The 21,936-nt window shown below is 43.9% G+C and overlaps 1 protein-coding gene and 1 long non-coding RNA gene across 2 annotated transcripts in view; one reads left to right on the plus strand and one right to left on the minus strand.

The window, feature by feature from the left end:
- The window catches only part of CASTOR1 (cytosolic arginine sensor for mTORC1 subunit 1), a 118,736-nt gene extending 101,387 nt beyond the window's left edge, over positions 1 to 17,349 (minus strand). The window contains exons 1-2 of the mRNA XM_029571183.1: positions 17,109 to 17,349; positions 15,120 to 15,190 (exon numbers count right to left, since the gene is read on the minus strand). Of these exons, the coding sequence (XP_029427043.1) occupies positions 15,120 to 15,190; positions 17,109 to 17,290 (253 nt within the window). The 5' untranslated portion in view covers positions 17,291 to 17,349. The remainder of the gene's footprint in view (positions 1 to 15,119; positions 15,191 to 17,108) is intronic.
- A 128-nt stretch (positions 17,350 to 17,477) lies between these two features.
- On the plus strand, positions 17,478 to 21,817 carry LOC115073048. Its single transcript, XR_003851925.1, has 3 exons — positions 17,478 to 17,537; positions 20,644 to 20,728; positions 21,275 to 21,817. It is a non-coding gene; the product is annotated as an uncharacterized LOC115073048 (long non-coding RNA).
- The last annotated feature ends 119 nt before the right edge of the window (positions 21,818 to 21,936 follow it).

Here is a 21,936-nt window from a genome sequence, read left to right on the forward strand (position 1 = left end):
GCATCTCAAAAAATAGTCTTGCATTTCTGCTTGCCACACTCCGTACTCAAGGTGCGGTCTCACCATGTAGCGATAGAGATATGACAATCTCAGTTTTAATCATCATTCCCTTCCTAAATTCCTAACACTGTTTGCTTTTTTGACCTCCACTACACACTGAGCCAAGGATATCAATGTATTGACACGTAATAAAATGATTAACACAACAAAGATAACAGATGCAAAAGGGTTTATAAGATTTAAATACAAATAACCAACAATATTGCTCTGGAAAAGGTAATCCAGAAAAGTTGCACTTTCAAATGTTTTCCAAATGATGCATAATCCGAAATGGAAGAAACTTCAACAGGTAGCTTGTTCCATAAAGTGGGGCCAATTATAGAAAAGGCCAGCCTGAGGGGCTTGCAATTGCAAAGTCTTAACAGTGGGCACACTCAGCCGGACCTCAGGGTTCTAGAAGGACCATATTTCACTAATCTCTCTGCTAAATACACAGAACCATCCTCCTGAAGAGCTTTAAACACCAGTACTAATGTTTGGATACTTACCAAGTACTTGTGACCTGGATTGGCCACTGTTGGAGACAGGATGCTGGGCTTGATGGACCCTTGGTCTGACCCAGTTTGGCATCTTATGTACTAGAACATTCAACAGTCCTTTGAAAACCAGGCAACCAGTGCAGTTGTTCAAATACTGGTGTAATGTGTTCCCTTACAGGACAAGGCAGTACAAGTCATGCAGTGGCATTCTGTAAGATCTGAATGGCCCACAACCTATATTTAGGTAGTTGAATTGCAGTAATCTGTAGTTGTAATGATTAAAGCCTGGACGGCCATTCTAAAGTCTTCTGCTGGAAAAAGACATGTTAAGGGACGCAACATCCTAAGTTTAAAAAAATAGCTAGACTTTATAACAATGCCCAAGTGACACTTTAAACCAAAGGAAGAATCAACCAGAAAACCAAGATCTAACAGCACTAGTAAAGATCAGAAGCACTCCTACAACTAGGATATCTACTCATCCTTGCAGCTTCAACAGCAAATTATTATTCCCCAGCCAATGTTTTAGTGCTTGCAAACAGCTCATTATAGAATGATTAGCTGAAGATAAACAAGAATCAACCAGGAAAAATAGCTGTACATCGTCAGCATAGATTTTACATCCAACCCTGAAAGAGGACAATATAAAACAGCCTAGAAGAGAATGCCAACTCTTAGATAGCCATAGAAACAGGTTTCTAAGATGACCTGGACTGGCCAGGCTATCACTGGTCAACCCAAGAATATCCTCACCTATACCATACAAATGCAATATGCACAAAAGAACAGAATGATCGACAATCAAATGCAGAAAAGATGTCCAGTGAAATCATGATTAATGATTTGCCCTGATCAAGAAGTAATAAAATGTGATCAGATAGAGACAATGATGTGGCTAGCAAGATGGAAGAGAACAAGATGCTCCAAAGTTTTAGCTATGGTAGGAAGATTGGATATACATCTGTAACTGGATACTAAGTATGCTGGTAAACTGCCTTTCTTCAAAACAGCAGTTACTAAGGCTCTTTTACAAAAAGTAATAATGCCTTCAGTAAGGGAAAGATCAGTAATAATGTACAAGAATAGAGATTGCAAATTGAGCAAAAACTGCAACTGGACATGGATCGAGGTGACAAGGAGAAGTCTGCAAGGGCTCATGTCTTTCCAACCTCCGTGCTGACAATAGCAAACTGAGAAAAATGAATACCCTGCTCTGCAATCTTCATTGGTAAAACTTCAACAGATGCAGCGGGAGAGGCTGCTTGAGATGGCATAGCCCTTTCCAAACAAAACATGGCAAACTCTTCACAGAGCTACCAACAGATGGAGCAGACTATTCAGGTCAGAAAGCTCGCGCAAACAGTTTAGCGAGTACTGTAAGCGAGACATAGAAAGACCACTTGCTGGCATCAAAGTGGCCTTATAGCATTTCCCGGCTAACAAAAAGCCAGCTTTTGTAACCTCAGACTTACAGACGCCATCGGTGCTCAGCTCTCCTCAATGCCATTTTTTTTTTTTATAGTTAAGTCCTGTGAGAACCAAGGCATTGCTTTCCTATCTGAAGAGGAATGACGCTGCTCAAGCAGCACTATATTGTCTGCATTTTGTAGTTTCAGTAAAAGAATGCACCAAAAGTTTATCAAAATTATTATTAAGATTAAAGGCCCATTCAGAAGCCAAACCTTTGGAACTTCTAGGCAATTAATTGATCCCCAAGCCCCACAGGAAACTGCTGTCACTCTGATAATCATGCAGCAAAGTCTCAGACTCCAGTCGGCCACATCTCTGCATGGGCAAACACCGGTTTGGTATTAACTACCTCCTGTGCAAATTCAGGCAATTTGTGCACCACAGTACAAATGTGTGTAAGCTATCTAATGCCCTCCCCTTTCGCTGCCTAATGGGGCTATTCCAGCAAGGCCATACAAACCATTGAGACATGCTGGTTTTAAGGCAACTGCTCCTCAGCACTGGGTGGATATTTGTCACTTGAGCACAGCATTTCTATACCAGGTTACTGTACTTAGCACTGGAGGGCAATCAGAGGTTCTGATCATTGCCAGGTGCACTCCCCATTTGAATTTACAACATTATGGATGCTTATTTTATTTTTTTTATATACAGACATTTGATCTGAGATATCACATCGGTTTACATTCAGGTACCATAGGTATTTCCCTATCCCCAGAGGGTTTACAATCTAAGTTTTAGATGCTCAGCTGCAATACGTAGTAAACAGTGAAATCATTTAGTATGCAAACTACTATAGTGATTCCTTATTTTGATAATGGTTCAGTAAAGATTTTAAACTTAAATGAATCTGGAGCTCATGATAAAACCGATGATTTTTAGTAACTCGATGTCTCTCCTTCACCAGAAAAATGAATTAGCCCAAGTCTGGAACTTGTGAGCTAGCACTAATTAAGGCTTCATCAACCTTAGCCAGCGACCATGTTGCCTATACATTGCTATTCTGAGTGCAGACGTTATTCACATTCAGAGCATGTGGGCTAAACCCCACTGTGTGCCTGGTGCTGGTCTTTCACAGCAGTGGGCAAGAGAAGGCATGGAGGTAGATGTTGGGGAAGCAAGGTACCGCTCTCTGCATTAACCAGCCCTTTAATTTAGGTTAGGAGCAGAAGTTTAGGAGGTGCAAAGTGCAGCTGGGCTAAAATGCCTGTGCTCACTCAGACACAACAATTGTAGTACAGTAGCATTCTGTATATCGATACACAGATTGTTAAAAAGGAGTTTAATATGCAGGTTAGTCAATAGGCAACAAAATGCAGCAGGTTCAGGAGTTGACATTCAAGGCAGCAATGCTAGATGACATTGTAGCACAGTATTAACATTTAAAAAAAACAAAGCTGTTAATGAGGAAAATATAGAGATGTTGTCAAGAGTAATTTTATTAACTTAAAGTTTACATTTCTGCGTGGGGATAGACTGCACAGAGCAGCAGCAAATGAACTTGCTGGGCAGACTAGCTGGATCATTTTGGTCTTTATCTGCTGACATTCACAATGTTACTCCATTTTTTTCTGGGTGGATCTTGAAGAACTGCATATGGCATTCACACAGTAAATGAGATATATGCAAAGCCACTTGATGTTTACTTCTTTATGTGCATCACAACTGTGCAGGTGGAAGATGTTTATCTCTGCCTCATTTAAATGTGGTTGAAGTTGACTGATGTTATAGCAGTCAGTTCAGCAAATGTAACTGTAAAAGCATACTTAATCTGGGGGAAGTGTCTTGCTTACATCGCTATTGCTAGGTCATCAGCGTAAATAAAGCTGCATGTGCTTGCATGACCCGGTTGCTCATCCATGTAGATATTAAAAAGGGAGCAAAACCAACTCACTTCTGTATGGTAGGTTGCCTTGCCTCGGGGGAGGGGGGACGACACACACGACACTACAGAAATTGTGCCCAGCTGTTACATATGGCTGGAGATACAATGGATCCACAGAGAACACTACCAGGGAGATAGCCATGTCTGAGAAAAATATCTACACAGTTGGGTCAGTGCAGCTATCCCTACTTAACTGTTCAAGCTCCTTTCTAGCACCTTCATGCAATCTTAAGAATGGTGACAACTGTATTAATTTCCCTATACAAAATCCTGTATCACTTACCACAACAATTTTTTCATACTATGCACACACACACACAAAGAGCCTGCTTTCCGTTTTGACTGCATGCATACCGCTCCTGCAGAGATGTCACTGCAGCTCCACACTTACAGCCATGTTTCTGCTGTGGTATCAGATGCCACATTCCTACTATCCCAGGCATGCAATGTCTTTAAACCATATATTACAAAAGGATCAGTTTTTAAAACGGATGCTGCTTCTGAAGTTACAGTCTAAGGCAACTGATTAGAGTAGGGGTGCATAAACTACAGCCTATGGGTGAAAACTGGCCCATGGGCACCTTTCCTCCAGCCCTCGGTGGCCCCCTGTGTTCCCGACACTGGCAGTTTCCAGGTGTCGTGACCATCATTCCACCATCCCCTGCCAGCCAGGTAATCAGCTGTTCTTGTGAATAGATTTTCACTGCCATCTTATAGGCAGACAGTGATAGCAGCAAATCTGGAAATTAGGCCAACGGTGGTGTGATCATTAAAAAAAAAAAAAAGTCAGCTGTTCATAAAAAACAGCCAATTGTGGGATTAGCAGAGGGACGAGAGGTAATTGCCACTCGGAACTACCATGGGCCTGGACACTCAGTAGGGACTGGTGTGAAAGCAGACACTCAGGAAGAATCTCAGCAGCAATGGATGCAGGAGTGCTAATAATGGGGATCTCTCACAAACGGCCCATCCAGTCTGCCCAGCAAGTTTCTTATAGCATTACCTGCCGCTTCATGCAGATTACCCCCAAAGGCAGTAATATTCTCCATTGCTTCCCCCAAAAAAATGGAACTCTCTACCACCTTATTTAAGAACTCAATCTAACATCAAAAAGTTCAAGGAGGACCTAAAAACTTTCCTCTTCCATACAGTCTACATCAATGATCAAGAAATAATCTACAGCAAACCTCAGTCCAGTGCAGGCAACAGCCACTATTGTGGACCTGTGTGTAATAAGTTTGTCCATCCCAGTAAGCAAGGGTGGAAATATTTAGAAATCTAACTTTTTTTTTAATGATAGCTAAGAAGCCAGGGAAAATTCTCTCCTTGCTTTTTCACTCCTTTTTGCTGTTATTATATCTTATTTTCTAGGCTGTTTTTTGTATTTTGCTTTTTCTTTTGGCTTTTGGGAATTTTAAGCACCCAGGTGACTTGACTCCATGGAGTTTTCCAGCTGACAGAGTTTAAAAAAAAAAAAAAAAACCCACACAGAATATCCCTTTAAGGATTTTTAGCAATCTCCTTAAAACAGGGCTAGGACAGCCCAGCCAGTAATCCCCAGAGACTGCAGACACAAACAAGCCAGCAGCACTTGTTGCTGATGTCAGCATCTGTTAGCTCTGCCAGGGCTCCACTCTTTCCCATCACTCAGTGGCTACGCCCTGTTGCTCCAGCTCTGGCTGCTTCATTTCCTCAGTTCTTTGTTGCAATAACACAGAAGTCAGTAATGTGTCTCAACTTGAGAGAGAGAGCGAGTTTGTAATCTTACACAGCTGGGTTTAATGATGCGTTGCGGGGAGTAGGAAATGATCCTACAGATCATTCAGAAAGGAGGCAATCAGGGAAGAGAGGCTCTTTTCTGCCTCTCATGTCCTGTCCGTTATCTGCACGGCAAACCCACCATTTCTATTGACCTCACCTAATGAAAACGAGGGAGAACCAACCACGGATCTGGAGCGCTACTCAACAAGGACCCCCATCCTTCCTCAGCCTCAGGGCATTTTCTACATGGCAGACCTTCACCCCAATCCCAAGCAGTTTACAGACAGGTATCATGAAGATTAAAATCAGTCCCATAATCACTTTTCCACCACCTGTTTCAAACTATTAATTATACAAGATCTGGAAACAGTCAGTCTGGAGGGAAGGGAGTACAGATTGAAGGGAGAATACATGTGAAGACTCAGGAGAAAAAACCAAACCAATTCAGGAGGAGGGGAATTTACATCCCCAACCTCAAAGCCAGAAGTAGAACATTTTGGAAAAATTGAGAAAACTTCTTTTGAAATATTCTCAACTTCCAATGACGAGCTGCTTCTAATCGGATACTGCTTCTATGGTCTCCCCAAGATTAACTCAATTTAAGATATTGGAGGCTGATGTAAAACTGTTCGCCAACATTTTATTGCAAATATCAATTGAACTTGGAAGGAAACTTCCAAAGACAGTAAAAGCAAGGACATGACCACTGTGACCCTGCAGTGTGCGCAGGACAAAGTAAGTGAGCAGAAAATGGCGCCTATTGAGAACAAAGAAAGTTGTAGCAGTCATCTCCATCTTAAGTGGAGGCGAAGCCTAGTGGTTAGAGCAATGGGCTATGAACCAGAAGACCAGGATTAGAGTCCTGCTGTCGCTCCTTGTGACCTTTGGCAAGTCACTTTATCCTCCATTGCCTCAGACACAAAACTTAGATTGTAAGCCCTCTGGGGATAGGGAAATACCTACAGTACCTGAATGTAATCCACTTTGAAGCGCTGAAAAAAGTGCAAAACATGGAATATAAAAAAAATCTAAAATAAATCTCCAACAACATGATACAATTAATCTCAAGTAGCGTCTCTGTGGCTTTACATGATCAATTAAATAAGCTACAGTCAGCACCGGAGGAGATCAAAGACGATAGAGTCCCACACAAAACAGCTTGAAGAAGCAGAGCAGCTACCCAGGAGGATGAAACCGTGAGAGTGAATCAAACTAGTCTTGAGCTCCAAGAATCAAATGCACTACTACTGAAGAAGATTGAGGACCAAGAGAACCGTGGCCATAGGAATAAATTAAGAATAGTCGGCCTCTCACAAATGGTAAAATATCAAGAGCTTACCAACTTTGTGAAGACATGGCTGTCTGTGCATCTTGGCCTACTGCAACATGAGGACTGTGAAAGAATACAAGGGAGTTGAAACACTACCTGAAGGAGGTGGTAAACAGTCTCTCATTATGGCCAGTTTTAAACTGGGCTCGCAAAATTCAGCTGCTACATGCATATCGGAAACAAAGTCTTGGAATACAACGGAGATAAGATTATTTTATTCAACGACTACTCAGCATATGGGCAGCACAGCGTAAGGTAACCGTCATTCTGCTCTGAGCTGCTCCACAAAGGAGCAAAAACTGCTTTGCTTTTCCCTGCTAAACCGTGCATTCAACGTCAGGGCAGGGTTCTCTTCCTTGTTTCAAAAGAGGCGGCTAGCAAGTATCTGCTCAAGATAACGTGATTCCAAAGGAGAGGAGGCCCTTCCGTTGTAAAAGGCAGAGGGAGTCTAGATAGTTGATCCACACTGGGATAATTGAAGATGATATATGGAATATCTTTCTTAAAAGGGATTATCCAAGCATATGTGAGATTGCCTTATATCTTTATGACCGTTTGGTTCAGTGTTTTGCTCTTCAACACATATCAAGACTTTGTTGTATTGTTCATATATTGTTTTTGTGTTTTATCTGCTCCAACTGTCACCGTGGTTTGGAAATCAGTGGGGAAGACAGCAACTGTCCCGAAACTTCCCCTTCTTGCTTAGAATGTTAAAATATTTTTCAGTATAGTCGTGCTCTAGTTACACGGGCATGGACAGCAGCTCTCCTCTCCGGTACAGCGGATAAAGCAGACATGGATTACAGAGAACATGGTAATTTGGGTTATTTCAGCATCTTAGGCAGCAACCATGTCTGCGATCACTTCATGTTCCTTTTTCACTACAATTTGGAGGTACTTTGTGGTCACCAGGAATTGGTGCTACATGTCCCCATTTTATAATATGCACAGTAATGGAGCTGCAGTGAACTGGAAAGCTGCTTCATTTGTGCTACTCTATTATCATTTTTACTTGGTACTTGAATAATCAATCTGTCCTGCACAGGGAAACTTCTGCCTAACTGAATCGTAAGTTTAGTATAGTTTTGCTGGTTTTAGAATATTTCTCAGATCTCAAACTTAACTCCATTTGATAGTTTTATTTTGTGATATGTGGCACTGGGGCTACTGACTGGGCACACCCTGGATGGTAGAAGTGTAGGGGGCTAGGGTTAGTGGTTCCTTGGAGAAAGGAGAACATGGATGTATGTGGGGGTTTAGGGAGTCCAATGAAGGGGTAGAGGGAAATGGTTGGTGGAGAAACTCTGGGAAGAGGTGGTTTATACAAAATTACTAAGCCAGAGGAGCAAAGACTGGGAGACATCCTGGTTCCTGATCCAGTGCTGTGTACTGGCCCAATGTTTGCATTATGGTTAAAGAAAATATTGACAGATGGGGGCTAACCAGTTTCTTGCACAAAGTGCCACCTCTATGATATCTAACTGTTGGGGAGAGGTATGTGGCAATTTGTGCAAAGCACTGGTAGCTCTCTGAGAAGGAGTCCGATCTCTGTAGGCCAGAGTGGCAAAATGGGAACAGAGATTAGACTGGCTAGTAAAATGGGCAACAATAATAATGGGGGCCTTCAATTACCCGAGTATTCATTGGGTAAAGTTCGTAGAAGCCATTAATGACTTCTTCATGCAACCAATGAGAGGGGGGAGCCACATGCGATCTCGTCCTCAGTGGCAGGCAGGACCTGCTGCAAGAGATAAAGGTGCTGGATCCACTTGGCAAATTTGACACATTCAGTCACCGGAGGAAAAATACTAAGGAAAACGACTGCAGTTGCATTTAACTATAAAAAGTGAGATTAGGACAAAGAGGAAATGTGTTAGAAACAAAGGAGCAATCTAGGTTAAGAACTTGCAGGAAGCATGGACACTGTTTAAAATTGCCATCCTTGAGGCCCAGATAAAAATGCATTAATAAAGGCCGAAGGAGGGGCGGGAAGGACTTCCTCCTTCCCACGGCGACCTTGCTGCCCCTCCTGGGACATCTTTGCTGTCTGCCTCCCCTCCCCCCTGCGGGGTCAACATCTGCCTAAGCTGGTTGCTGCCACTCGGGGAACTTTTGTTCAGTCGCTAAGTCTTTGCCCTAATCTGCTCTCTGGATTTTTTTTTGTCCTTGATACGGTGAGGAGGAAAGGTAGAGTGCAGAAGGTAACTTCTCGCTCCCCCCTTCAACGAACGATTCCCCACATGATGTCAGATTCTGCAGGGCAGAACGACTCCGGTAAAGCCCTCGACATCGACTCTAGTAGTGGAGCAATGGTCAGTCAGCCAGAGGCTGACCTGAGATCCACACTCCTCCAGCACCAGCCCTTCCTGTACTGGGAGCCGAAGGTTTCAGTCCAGCACCAGGGATGGGGGACCATGCATATGGGCAAGGTGGGATTTTGGGAGAGAGTCTCCATTACAGAAAGCCTGGAAGATGCGAGGCAAGCTACTGCTTTTCTGGGAAGCTCTCTCAGAAGGAGTTAGATTTTTCTACATCACTGGACTGAATAAAATATCAAGTTTCTCACCCCCAAGCTAGTACCAAGGCTCATGGTGGGAGGCTTAAAATGCTGGAGTCTCAAGATCTTGTCTCAAATGAATTTAGAGCGACCTGTGAGCTGCACTGCTCTACTGTGAAGCAACATCTTGAACCCTTGCAGAATCAGTCCCGCATCCTTAATTTCTTCTCAAGAACTGGGGTTAAATATTTAAGAGACATTTTGGGTATAACTGATGCACATTTACCTTTTTCTAAAATGCATTTCCCCAATATTTCTACAACACAAGAAGCGTCTGCCACCCTGCTGCTCCTTGAGCGGACTTTAATTTGACTAATCTCTTGGCAGAGTTTAATGGCATCGATGATCGTGCCACACTGTTAGTTTTCTGTGGGTCAGCAGTAGATCATTTGATTATGAGATTTTCCTGTAATAAGGATGCTTTATTTCTGTGTCATACGATACGTATTTTTCCTGATCGCTCTACACAGACAAATCAAACTGAGAACCTGTTGCCAGAGGACGTGGTCAAGGCAAGTAACATAGTGGGATTCAAAAGAGGATTGAACAAGTTCCTGAAGGAAGAGTCCAGAACCACTTGTTAGACTCAGACTTAGGAAAGCCAGTGCTTTTCCAAGTCTATTGAGAATCTGCCTTTCACATTTAAAAAAATATTGTATGTGGTAATAAGTTGTACACAGCTCATTGTGCGTCTTGAAAACAATAAAAGTTTAAATATACAAAAATGAGTATTGCAGATATTTCAACCTTTACCAAAAGATCCACATTTTTTTCTCAGATAAAGGGGAGCGCCCCTCATAGTATTACAATTTCTGGCCATTTCACATGTCCAGGAGGGAGTCCCAGTCATGGTACGGCAGTGGCTGAATTCAGGGCCCATGACTGCAGCTCTCGTGGGTAGCCCCCTGCTGGGGGCCATCCCAGCATCTCTCTAATGCCAGGGACGAGTGGCCTGGCTGGCAGGCAGAGATGGAGGAGACTCCTGAAGAGTGGGAGAGGAGGGGTTCTCTCCTATGGCTGAAGAGCTCGCGGGTGTGTGGGGAGGTTCATGCCCTCACCCTTTCAAAGACTCCCACAGTCTCAACCCAGCCACCCCCCTAAGGTTTTAATTATAAGAATTATGACAAGGAAGCCATGCATCTTGCACCCAGGAGTTAAAAATATGCAAACAGTGGCTGCAGTGACTGAGCTAAGTGAGTTGGAAGGGGATACAAAAAATGTGATAAAGTTCCCAGCTGCTTACAAATGAAGGCTCATGGCACCACCATGGCCTGGGAGAGGTTTTGCATGCCCAAAGGAAAGAGGAGGAAACTACCAAGCCGAAAGAAAAAACAATGTGCCCATTTTAAAATCCGCAAAATAGTTTATCATTACTAACCCTTCGAGTAAAACATTTCAACACAAAGTCACCTGATTGGAGGCAAATCCCCCTTCTTAGTCTTGCATATATTACAGTCTGAGAAGCCCCACCCCCAGCCTGCAGAAAGGTACGGCTGGGATATGTTCTGAAAGCAGCACACGGGAGGAGGACGACAAGGCCGGAAACAGGGAAATGCAGTTTTGGCATTTCAGAGAAATACTGAGCTAGCAGCATGTTGCTAACTCCAGCCAGGATACCTAATACCTCCGAATCAGGCAGGATACTTCAGTGCCTGCCAGCTCCCAAATTAGACCGTGCTAGAGAAGCTGTCAGAGCTATACAACACTCAAGAGCAGGGCAAGTTTACTGAAACAAAAAGAAAGTCGTTAACTAGGGTCGTAATAGGGAAGAGCCAGAAGAACATAAGCACGAGTCTCCTCACTGTGCATTGAGAAGGAGCACTACCACCAAAACACCATGTACTTAGAGATGAAATAAATTGCTTGCAACCAGCTCATACCAAAAAGCACCACCACTTTTTAGTCAGCTCGTCAGAAAGATTAACTCACATTAGACTTGCTTTACTGGGTCAGACCAAAGGTCTATCAAGCCCAGTAACCTGTTTCCAACAGTGGCCAAGCCAGGTCACAAGTACCTGGCAGGATCCCAAGGGGTATTTAGATTTCAAGCTGCCTTTCCCAAAAATAAGCAGTGGATTTCTGCAACTCTACCTTAATAAATGGTCACTGGACTTTTCCCTCAGGAACTTGTCCAAACCTTTTTTTTTTTTTTAAACACAGCTGCACTAATAGCTTCACCACATCCTCTGACAATGAATTCCAGAAGTTTAATTATTCATTCAGTAAAAAAAATAATTTTCTTGTATTAGTTTTAAATATATTACCTAATAATTTCATTCTGTCCCCCGTGGTCTTTTTACTTTTTGAAAGAGTAAACAGCTGATTAATGATTACTCATTCCACTCATTTTATAGCTCTCTCTCATATCCCCCTCAGCCGTCTCTTCTCCAGGATGAAGTCCTAACCTCTTTAGCCTTTCCTCACACAGTTCTGGTCACCACATCAAGATGAGGTCGCACCAGAGGCATGATGATATTTTATGTGTATTCTCCATTCCTTTCCGAATAATCCCTAGTATTGTAATTGCTTTCTTGACTGCTGCTACACACTTGGAGAAGATTGCAACGTATTTTCAATTCACAACATTCTAGAGATCAAAACACCTCATGTATTACCCAATAAATTAACACAGGGCTGCCTGACACATAAGTAGATGCAAGAAAATGGCAGAGATTTTCAATACTACAGAGGCTCTTGCAAAGCCCATGAACTTTGCACTAGTTCTGAATGCAAAGCTATGCCCACTGGTGCATTCCCCACTCCCAGGAAGGCAGATCCCTAACATGGATAAACGTACATGTGCTGTGCCATGTGACTTACCGGGGGGAAAGGTTGACAGTTTTCAAAGAACCTGTATAAATGGCTTGAAAAGAAACTGTTCTCCATGTGTGATAGTGCAACCTCTATAGATCCACTGTACCTCCCTTAAGATTAAAAACAGTACACAAACCACAGCACATATACTGTGAGAAGCCTCAGACACTTGTACATTTAAGCCAAGACCTGATCTTTTCTCTGAAGCATGTGCCACCTGGGCACAGCACAAAACAATGCAATCTGATCCTACAACTGGAAAATCCAAGGAGTTCATACACAGACGACCCCCTAAGAAGGGCCTACCTACAGCTTACCAAACTCAGTCGTGTTTGGATCAGCAGTTTTCTCCTGCTCCTTTTTGAACTTCCACATGAATCATAAAAAGCCTCTCTTGGCCTTTGGATCTATAAAGCCTTCATTTCAAAGACAACTCAGCCCAGCCATCTCAATGACTACGCTTAGCCAGCGGCCACAAACTGGGGTCAGAATTCAAGGAAGCACGAGATAAGCCTGAAGAAGGGAAGGGAAAGGCAGAGATCAGCTGGACTCTGCGGGTCCTTACACCTGCCTTCATATGCTAGAGTTTCTAGAACTCCTATCCCCACCCTATGAAATGAATCCTCGTCTTCTGCAGGGTAGTGCACAGTATCTCCAAAAACATATCCATCCCTCTATTCACAACGTTGTGGCAAAATGAGTGGGATTTTCGTAAATAGCATGGCTGGCTTGTTACGGCAGTTACTACCCCAAACCAAATGTGCCTGATACTTCACTTTCCATGCATATCCAGCATGGTTCTCTGCTGCATCGGCATGGGAGAAAGACTGATACATCACGCATTTCCAGCATAGCTCTCTGCTTCAACGGCAGGGGGAAAAAAAAAACCAAAAAAAAACAAAAACAAAAACAAAAAACTGATGCTTCACGCATATCCTGCATAGCTTCAACGACAGGGGTGAAGAAAAAAAAGGATTCGCAATCACAAAGCGAGGAGTAGCTGGCTTGTTACGGCAGTTACTACCCCAACCAAATGTGCCTGATACTTCACTTTCAATGCATATCCAGCATGGCTCTCTGCTTCTACGGCAGGGGAGAAGAAAAAAAAAACCAACAAGAGCTGTACAACATAGTCTAGGTAAAACAAATAAGCATGGGTGTAGCTTGCTTATCGCGGCGGTTACTGCCCCTACTACCCCTAACTAATCAAGCTAGATATTTCACTTGCATGCAGCTCCATCACTGCTCTCTACATTAATGGTGGGGGTGGAAGGGGAATAGAACAAGGAGCTAAGAGTAACAGATAAGAATGAGAGAAAAAATGTGTGAGGCTTGCTGGGCAGACTGGATGGGCCATTCGGTCTTCTTCTGCCGTCATTTCTATGTTTCTATGTTTCTATGTTAGAAATCATCTGAAAGCGTGCAGTTATAATCAGTCTCTCTATTCAAGGAGTCTCTTTCTGAAATTATCCATTGCAAATAAAATACATAGGTACACGTATGGCCTCTCTCTGATAAAAAAAAAAATAACTCAGTCATTTGTTGTCCAATGATGCTCATTACTTAAACAGTTTATTATGTGAAATGAATGCAAGATATCCTGGCTATTGACAACAGTAACATTGCTCATTTTATGCCATATATGCAAAATTGAAACATTGTCCTTATCTCATAAGCTATGATCCAAAGAAAAACTCCCACCACTGCTCAGGGGAGACCTCAATATCAAATAATGATAATATCTTGAATGTAGGTTAAGTTTCTGCAAGATAAGTCAAAATTTGAAGGTTGTAAATATCTTCCGATGAACTGTGCTTGTAAGATGTGGGAATAAGATTTTCTAAAAAGTAAAAGCAGGTGTATGGCTGCCTTGGATGGCACCATTGGACAACAAATGAATGAGAATAAGACAGAGACCATCCATGTAGGTATGTATTTCATTTGCAATGCATAATTTCAAAGAGACACATTAAATAAGAGAGACTGACAATTATAACAATTGCACTTTCAGATTTCTTTCACACAGGCCGATACAGTACAGTGCACTCAGACGGACAGCACTGTTAATCTGTCATTGGACGCGCGTTTTCCCTTACCCCTTATTCAGTAAGGGGCGGAAAACGCGCATCCAACCCGCCGAACCCAATAGCGCCCTCAACATGCAAATGCATGTTGATGGCCCTATTAGGTACGCCCATGCGATTCAGTAAGTAAAATGTGCAGCCATGCCACACATTTTACTTTCAGAAATTAGCACCTACCCAAAGGTAGGCTCTAATTTCTTCGGACACCGGGAAAGTGCACAGAAAAGCAGTAAAAACTGCTTTTCTGTGCACCCTCCGACTTAATATCATGGCAGTCCCGAAGGGTAAAAAAAGTAAAAAGAAAAAAAATTTGAAGTCAGCTGGCGGGTCGAAAACCAGACGCTCAATTTTGCCGTTGTCCGGTTTCCGAGTCCGTAGCTGTCAGCGGGCTCGAGAACAGACGCCGGCAAAATTGAGCATCGGCTGTCAAACCCGCTGACAGCCACCGCTCCGGGCCAAAAGGAGGCGCTAGGGACGCGCTCTCCCGCGGACTTTACTGAATCGGCCTGATAGTGAGGCCATGGTCCCAATTCTTATTTGTTTTGGATTTAGATGAGTTTACACCTTTGTGTGTGTGGGTGGGGGGGGGGGGGGGTGGGTTCTAGCACATGGTTACCTGCCACTGAGTCAGCAGATGAGCCTACCAACATCATTCCCACACATTGTGCTGGAAACATACCTTTAAAACCTTCTTCATCCAACATTAAGGTGTAATCTTCTGGAGTTTCTGTCAAGCTGAAGAATCTACATCTATAAAAAGTAAAACAAAATTCAGAAGTGTAAGTCACTCAGTAGGACAAATTCATGGGACTTAGATTGCTTTGTGGACTGGCATAGGGTCACAGAGCCTGCATGAAAGGTCAGCTGGTTCAGGCACTGAATAATTCACCATCTGGTGGCCATTGTGTTTTAGTATTTGTGCTTTTATTGTAATGTGGTTGCATTTTTTAATAATTGTATTTTTATTGATGTAATTATGTATGCACTGATGTAATCCACCATGAACTTGGAGATATGGCAAAATATTAAAATGGAATAAAATAAAGAAAGAAGGCTGCCATCCATCTACTCCTCAATTTAAAGATATGAAACACAAATTATAGCATGCATTCATTAATGGCCTCAGTGGCAACACCAAGGCCTAAACGGTCATGACGACTAATCCTGGCTCATCATTTGCACAGTCTGTGGCAAGTGGAAGGACCGGGTACAACTCGAAGGAAACAGATGTAAACACCCTCCTTGCTTTCCAAAATAAGATCCAACCTTTTATTCCTATCCTAGACGTGAGATGCACATGAAGTCTGTCCCGTTTTAGGACAAGGAGCACATAGTAGTCCTGAAATGCTTCTGGGAACAAGATATCTGCTCAAAGTCTGAGCACTTCTACTTTCCCTTGAAAAAGGTTTCTCGTTTGTAGAGAAACTCTCAGGGCGATACAGTAAGGAGCGGTAGGAAGAGCTGCGTTAGAGCCAGGCGCACCCGCGGTTGCCGCACGCACAGTCCGGCTCACCTACCGCTCGATACTGTATGTAAATAGCTTGCAAATGCAAGCCGCGTCCAAGAAGCGTTAGGCCCGCGCAACCCATTTTACTGTATAGAGCGCTATACAGTAAAATGCACGCACGGGGGCTGCTTTCGCCCGTGCAGGCATCCGTCTTCGCCGGCAGCTGGAGGCAGGGGAGCTGCGGTCCGTCTCCGCCGATGTCCGTCACCGGAGGGGGACTGCAAGAAGAGTAAGTCGCTTGGTTGCTTTACACTGCCAGTCCTCTCTCCCCTCCTCCCGAAGCAAGGCTGCTTTACGCGCCTTGCTTCGGGAGGAGGGGAGAGAGGACTGGCAATCCCGAGCGTAGGAGAACCGTCCGCTGCGTTGCTACTTTTTTTTTTTTCGCTTTTTTTCCACTTTCGTTGTTTCGGGAGGAGGGGAGAGGACTGGGGCTGCCCCGGAGACCAGCACCCATGGACGCAGCCAGGGCAGGTGAGCGGGGGCTGGGGGAAAGTTTGCCACCTACCCTTACCCCTGCCTCTAACGCAGGGGTAAGGGTAGGCGGTAAGTTAGCAGGTTAAACGCACGGCAAAACGGCAGGGTAAAATAGCGATAGTCGGGGCGCGGGTTACTGTATGGGAGGGAATAGCTAATTCGAGCATGCGGCGGGCGGAAGGGGTTACCCGGTGATTTAAAGAGGCGGTAAGAATGGGTTAAAGGGGATAGTGTATCGCGGGTTGGACTAACGCGGCCGGAAAGTGAGTAGAAAGCGGGTTAGGAGCGGGGTAACCGCGGCCGCACTTTACTGTATTGAGCTGTTTATGATTTAATGGTATTCCCCTGCAAAACAAGACCTTCAGTACATGAGCAATGTGTTAGGGTCTGATTCACCTCTCAGTTGTACAAAGTAACTGAAAAACGGGCACTTGTACTTCTTTTAAATAAATTACTCTGCTACGTTTCCAGAGAACAAAACCGGGACTATAACGTCTTCTAGCGCTGGGAAGGAAGCCCTGGGTTCAGTTTCATCTTCTACAGCGTCCGTATTCCCGCGGGGCTCTACATCTGCCGCGCCCCCTCCGGGCTATGCCTCCGAGCTTTCCCTCTACCTGCCCCGTTCCAGGGCTGTCGCTGCCGTTTTACCCGACTCCACCGAGTGTGCCGCCCCCGTCCTCCCGGTACCTGCTCCGCTGGCGCAGGAAGAGCAGTTTGATGAGCGGGTGCGTGTAGAGCCACAGGCCGCGCTTCTCAATGCTCGTCACCCGCACGCGGTGATCCAGCAGCTGCAGAGCCATGGCGAGCCCGGTCCCGGCACCAGCAGCCACGCGGCACACCCGCTCCCTCCCCCCGCCGGAGCTCGGCATCCGGCCGCAAAGGGACCGCCCTTCGAGGGCGGGACCTAGAGAAGCTGGAGGCGGGGCCCGGTCCCAGCACCAGCAGCCACGCGGCACACCCGCTCCCTCCCCCCGCCGGAGCTCGGCATCCGGCCGCAAAGGGACCGCCCTTCGAGGGCGGGACCTAGAGAAGCTGGAGGCGGGGCCCGAACCTTTACCGCCCTCTTAAAGCGGCAGAACAGCGATGGGCTCGCCTCTTCTCTTCCTCCGGTAACAGGTAAAGAGAAGGTTGTGGTCACTTACGAATCCGCTTCAGTCATAAAGCCAAAGGTTAATAAAAAGAGATCTTGACCTCGCTGTTACTTTAAAGCAGAGTTAAACGGTCATTTCAGGGTAACTCTGGCACTTAAGGCAGCATGAGTGGCCGCAGAAAGGCTTCCAGGCAGTGTCTCTCAGCACAGGCCGCATTAGCAATGATGCACTTGGACCTAAACACGAATAGACTCATGAAGATGCACCTTCCGAGGGCCCTTTCTATTTCATTGGGAAGGTGAAGGGTAGTTCGGAGCAATGCGTAGGCATCGCTCACACGGATCTTGAAATGACTATGGTTTCTAGACATAACTCTCCCCTCAGCCAGCGTCTAACCTCATGCTCTCAAGTTGTACTGCTATTTAAAAATGATGTATACCCCGCTTTGTCCACAGCGCTGTACAACAGTAAGCATACGTCACCGTAAGAACGTCGGTATTGACCTACAGTAGGAATGTTACTTTTGGAAACCGCTGTGATCTGCGCTAAAAATAAATAAATAATGGTACAGCAATACCATCCATTTTCCATAAACCTTTCCAAATGCATTTAAGACAAATAGAAGAAATGTGTTTTACTTAACCCATAATTAGACGAATTCAGTGCAGGAGGGCGTGGTGAAATGTTAGTGGAGGTGGGTTTAAAAGAGGTTTAGAAAAGTTCCTGCAGGAAACCATTATTAAGGTGGACTTATAGAAATCCACTGCTGATTTGGGCCCTGGCTTCAACACTATTGGAAAAAAGGATACTGGGGTTGATGGACCTTTGCGCTAAGACAGTATAGCAACGTTTATGTTCTCTTTATTAAGCAGGTTTTCAATTTTTTCCAAAATTTTGATACATAAAAGTTAAGCATTCTATTATGCACAAGAACACTTTCTTCTGGCACATAGGTGATGTTAATACATACAAACAACATAGAGAGGTGCAGGTAAAAGATATTTTTAAGTAGATGTGTAGAATCCAAAACACTTGTGAGTATGACTATTTTGTTCTAGAGAAGCCTAGAAAGCAAGACCATCAAAAGCTGCATAGAAACATGATGGCATGAAAAAGACGATATGGCCCATCCAGGCTGCTCACCTTTCCAATTAATTTAGCATTATATAAATCTCATAACATCCTTAAACAGCCTCTTGTATTTAGCCCATGCATTATTGAATGCAGATACTGGTTTTGTCTCCCCCTCTTCTACTCAGAGGCTGTTTCCTGCATTTACCCTCTTTCAACCTCATCTCGTGCACCCTAGGTCTAGGGCCTCCTTTCCATTGAAAAAGGCTCAGCTCCTGGGCATGGAAACCACTGAGACACTTGAATCTCTCCATGATATCGCCCCTTTTCTCTACATGTTTAGATCTTTTAAGTGTATTCCCATATGCTTTAGAATGAAAACAGCAGGAGCCAGTACAAAAAAGGTAGTATCAGGAATACTGCATTGTTATACTGCCACCTATTCTTCCACTGAAAATAGAAAATGTATTCCAACTAGTAGGTTTATTGTTAATTGAAAGAGCTTACTGAAATATTTTATAAATGACATATTAAGTATTTAAAATTTGCACTATATTACAATGTTGGAACTTTCTATATTTTTGTCTTTTGTTTAATAATTTTGTAACACTGAAGTGGTCAAGAAACATGTGCATATATCTATATACACACACTTCTTTTGTGCATTTTTTTATTTAGATTTTTATATTCCATTTTCACACTTTATTCAGCACTTCAAAGCTACCTACATTCAGGTACTGTAGGTATTTCCCTGTCCCCAGAGGGCTTACAATCTAAGGGCTAGATTCATCAAACTATCGCATGTGATAGGAAGAGGAGCGTGTTTTATGGTAATAGTGCACATTGCGATAAATACGCTATCTTAGCTCTTCGCATAGGTATTACCACAGAATGCAATAACTTTTCACACTTTGCGGTAAGTGCCACAATTACATAGAAATGACAGCAGAAGACGACCAAATGGCCCATCCAGTCTGCCCAGCAAGCTTTCACACTTTTTTTCCCCTCATACTTATCTGTTACTCTTGGCCCTTAGTAACCTTTTGGTTCTATTTCCCTTCCACTCCTGCCATTAATGTAGAGAGCAGTCCTGGAATTGCATCTAAGTGAAAGATCTAGCTTAATTGGTTAGGGGTAGTAACCGCCACACTAAGCAAGCTACTCCCACGCTTATTTGTTTATCCAGCCTGTGCAATTCAGTCCTTGGTGGTTGTTGTCTGAATATATATCCACTTTTCTTCATTCCCCCTGCTGTTGAAGCAGAGAGCTACGCTGGATATGCATTGAAAGTGAAGTATCAGGCTTAATTGATTCAGGGTAGTAACACCATAACAAGCAAGCTACACCCATACTTATTTGTTTACCCAGACTATGTAATTCAGTCCTTCTTGTTGTTGTCTGAATATAAATAATCTTTTCTTCATTATTACTACCTATAACCACTAAGAGGGGGGGGGGGGGGGGGTAGGGAGAGGGAGAGAGAGACTAGCTATAAGGCCCTTGTCATAGGTATTTATACCTCTATATAAGACCCACCAGGTTACTTGAGGTGAGGTTTAGGTATTAGTGTAAGGGTTAGGGACCACTTTGACTTTCAGAGTGAGACGTACAAACAGAACAGTTCACTCTTGTGAAGATTTAATGTCCTTCGGAGTGAGAAAATTCACCCAAACATGAGCTTTGTACAATGTTCTCTCAACGTAAAGTGACTTGCCCAAGGTCACAAGGAGCAACAGTGGGACTCTAACTCTGGCGTATGCATGTGCAATTGTATACCCATGGGCCAGTATGGATAAAAATTCCCCGGGCCAATATTTTCCCACAATCCATCCCTACCCAAGACAGTAGAAAAATGTCCTCTATCAGCTGCAAGACTTTGTAGATGAATATGCTGTTTTGAATTTGTATTAATGTAGTTTTAGACCATACAGCCCAAAAACCTTGTTAGTTTTGCTTAATGATTTAATTCTTTGAGAACTAATAAAAAGTAGCGATATTGGTCCAACTGGATATGTCTACAGCTTTCAACAATATCCAATAACTTCTTGATCTACTTGTAGATATCTGAAGTGAAGGAAATGTACTAGTGGTTCTATACATTTCTAGCAGATTGGATGCAACAAAGACTGAGCAAAAGGTTCCTAGGTAAAGTATTAATATAGCTCAGGGGTACATCATCATCTGCACTATATTTTTTTTTAATATCTATTTGTCCTCTTTTGAAGTTATAAAATCTTTCAAGCTTCAATGTAAAATTTACATGGATGATATTCAATTGTATTTGCTAGTATAATTGGCCCCCTTAATTACCTTGCCTTTAATATCAAACTGCAATAAAAAGGTGAGAAAATGGATGCATCACAATAAGCTGATGTTTAACTTAAAAGACTGAAGTAATCTGAGACAGTAGAGACAGCAGTCCTGAGCATCTAGATGGGCTTATTAAAATAATCAAGTTTATGATCTGGGCTTTATTTTAGATGTTTCGTTTACCATACAACCACAGATAAATAGGGTTTTAAAGATAGCATTTTATGTGTTATGGCATTGACTCATTATTGTTCATGACACAATTGCAAATTGTTTTGGAGGCGCAGGATCTATGAAAATGAGGGGCAATATCACACCATGCATTATGCTATCACATGGTTTTAATGCCAAAATTAACTACATCTTTTTTCCTGGCGTTAGGATGTGTGATATGCCCAAAATGTTGTGCGTCCCGGCCTGCTCACCTCACCAAGTCTTCCACGGGTCCCGGGTCATCATCCCCTGTTACAGCAGCGAGCACAGCTAGGCCTCGGCGTCCTGCGGCAGCGGTTGTCGAGTCTTCCACTTCCAGCCAGACCTCACGGCGGGGCTCGGCCTCCTCCGTAGCATTGGTCCCACCCCCAGGTGCACGCACGGACCACCCCGCTCCTTAAAGGGCCAGGGCTGGATCCCAGCTCCGCGGTGCACCCTGATTGAACGCTGCTTAAAAGGAAGTGCCTGCACTTCCTCGCCCTGGCAATCGGGTCGATCACGCTGTGATTTCTAGTTTGCCTCTGCGGTTCCAGTATTTGTTCCAGTCCTGTTCCAGCGTCCTCCTGTTCTTTCGTCTCCCCGGTAGTACCTCTCAGACTGTCTTCTTCGTACTGACCTCTGCCTCTTCTTGACTATGTTGATCGCTGCCTGGATTTGACCTTTGCCTGTTTCCTCGACCACTTCTGCATGCTGCCTGGAACCAAGCTCTGCCTGACCACATCTGACTGGCCTGGAACCTGACCTCTGCTTTGGCTGACTCTCCACGGACTGACCACTGGTATTGACCCCTGCTTTGGCTGACTAGGCTATCTTGACTCTGGCCTTGATCC

Source organism: Rhinatrema bivittatum, chromosome 11, assembly GCF_901001135.1.
Source record: "Rhinatrema bivittatum chromosome 11, aRhiBiv1.1, whole genome shotgun sequence".
NCBI lineage: Eukaryota > Metazoa > Chordata > Amphibia > Gymnophiona > Rhinatrematidae > Rhinatrema > Rhinatrema bivittatum.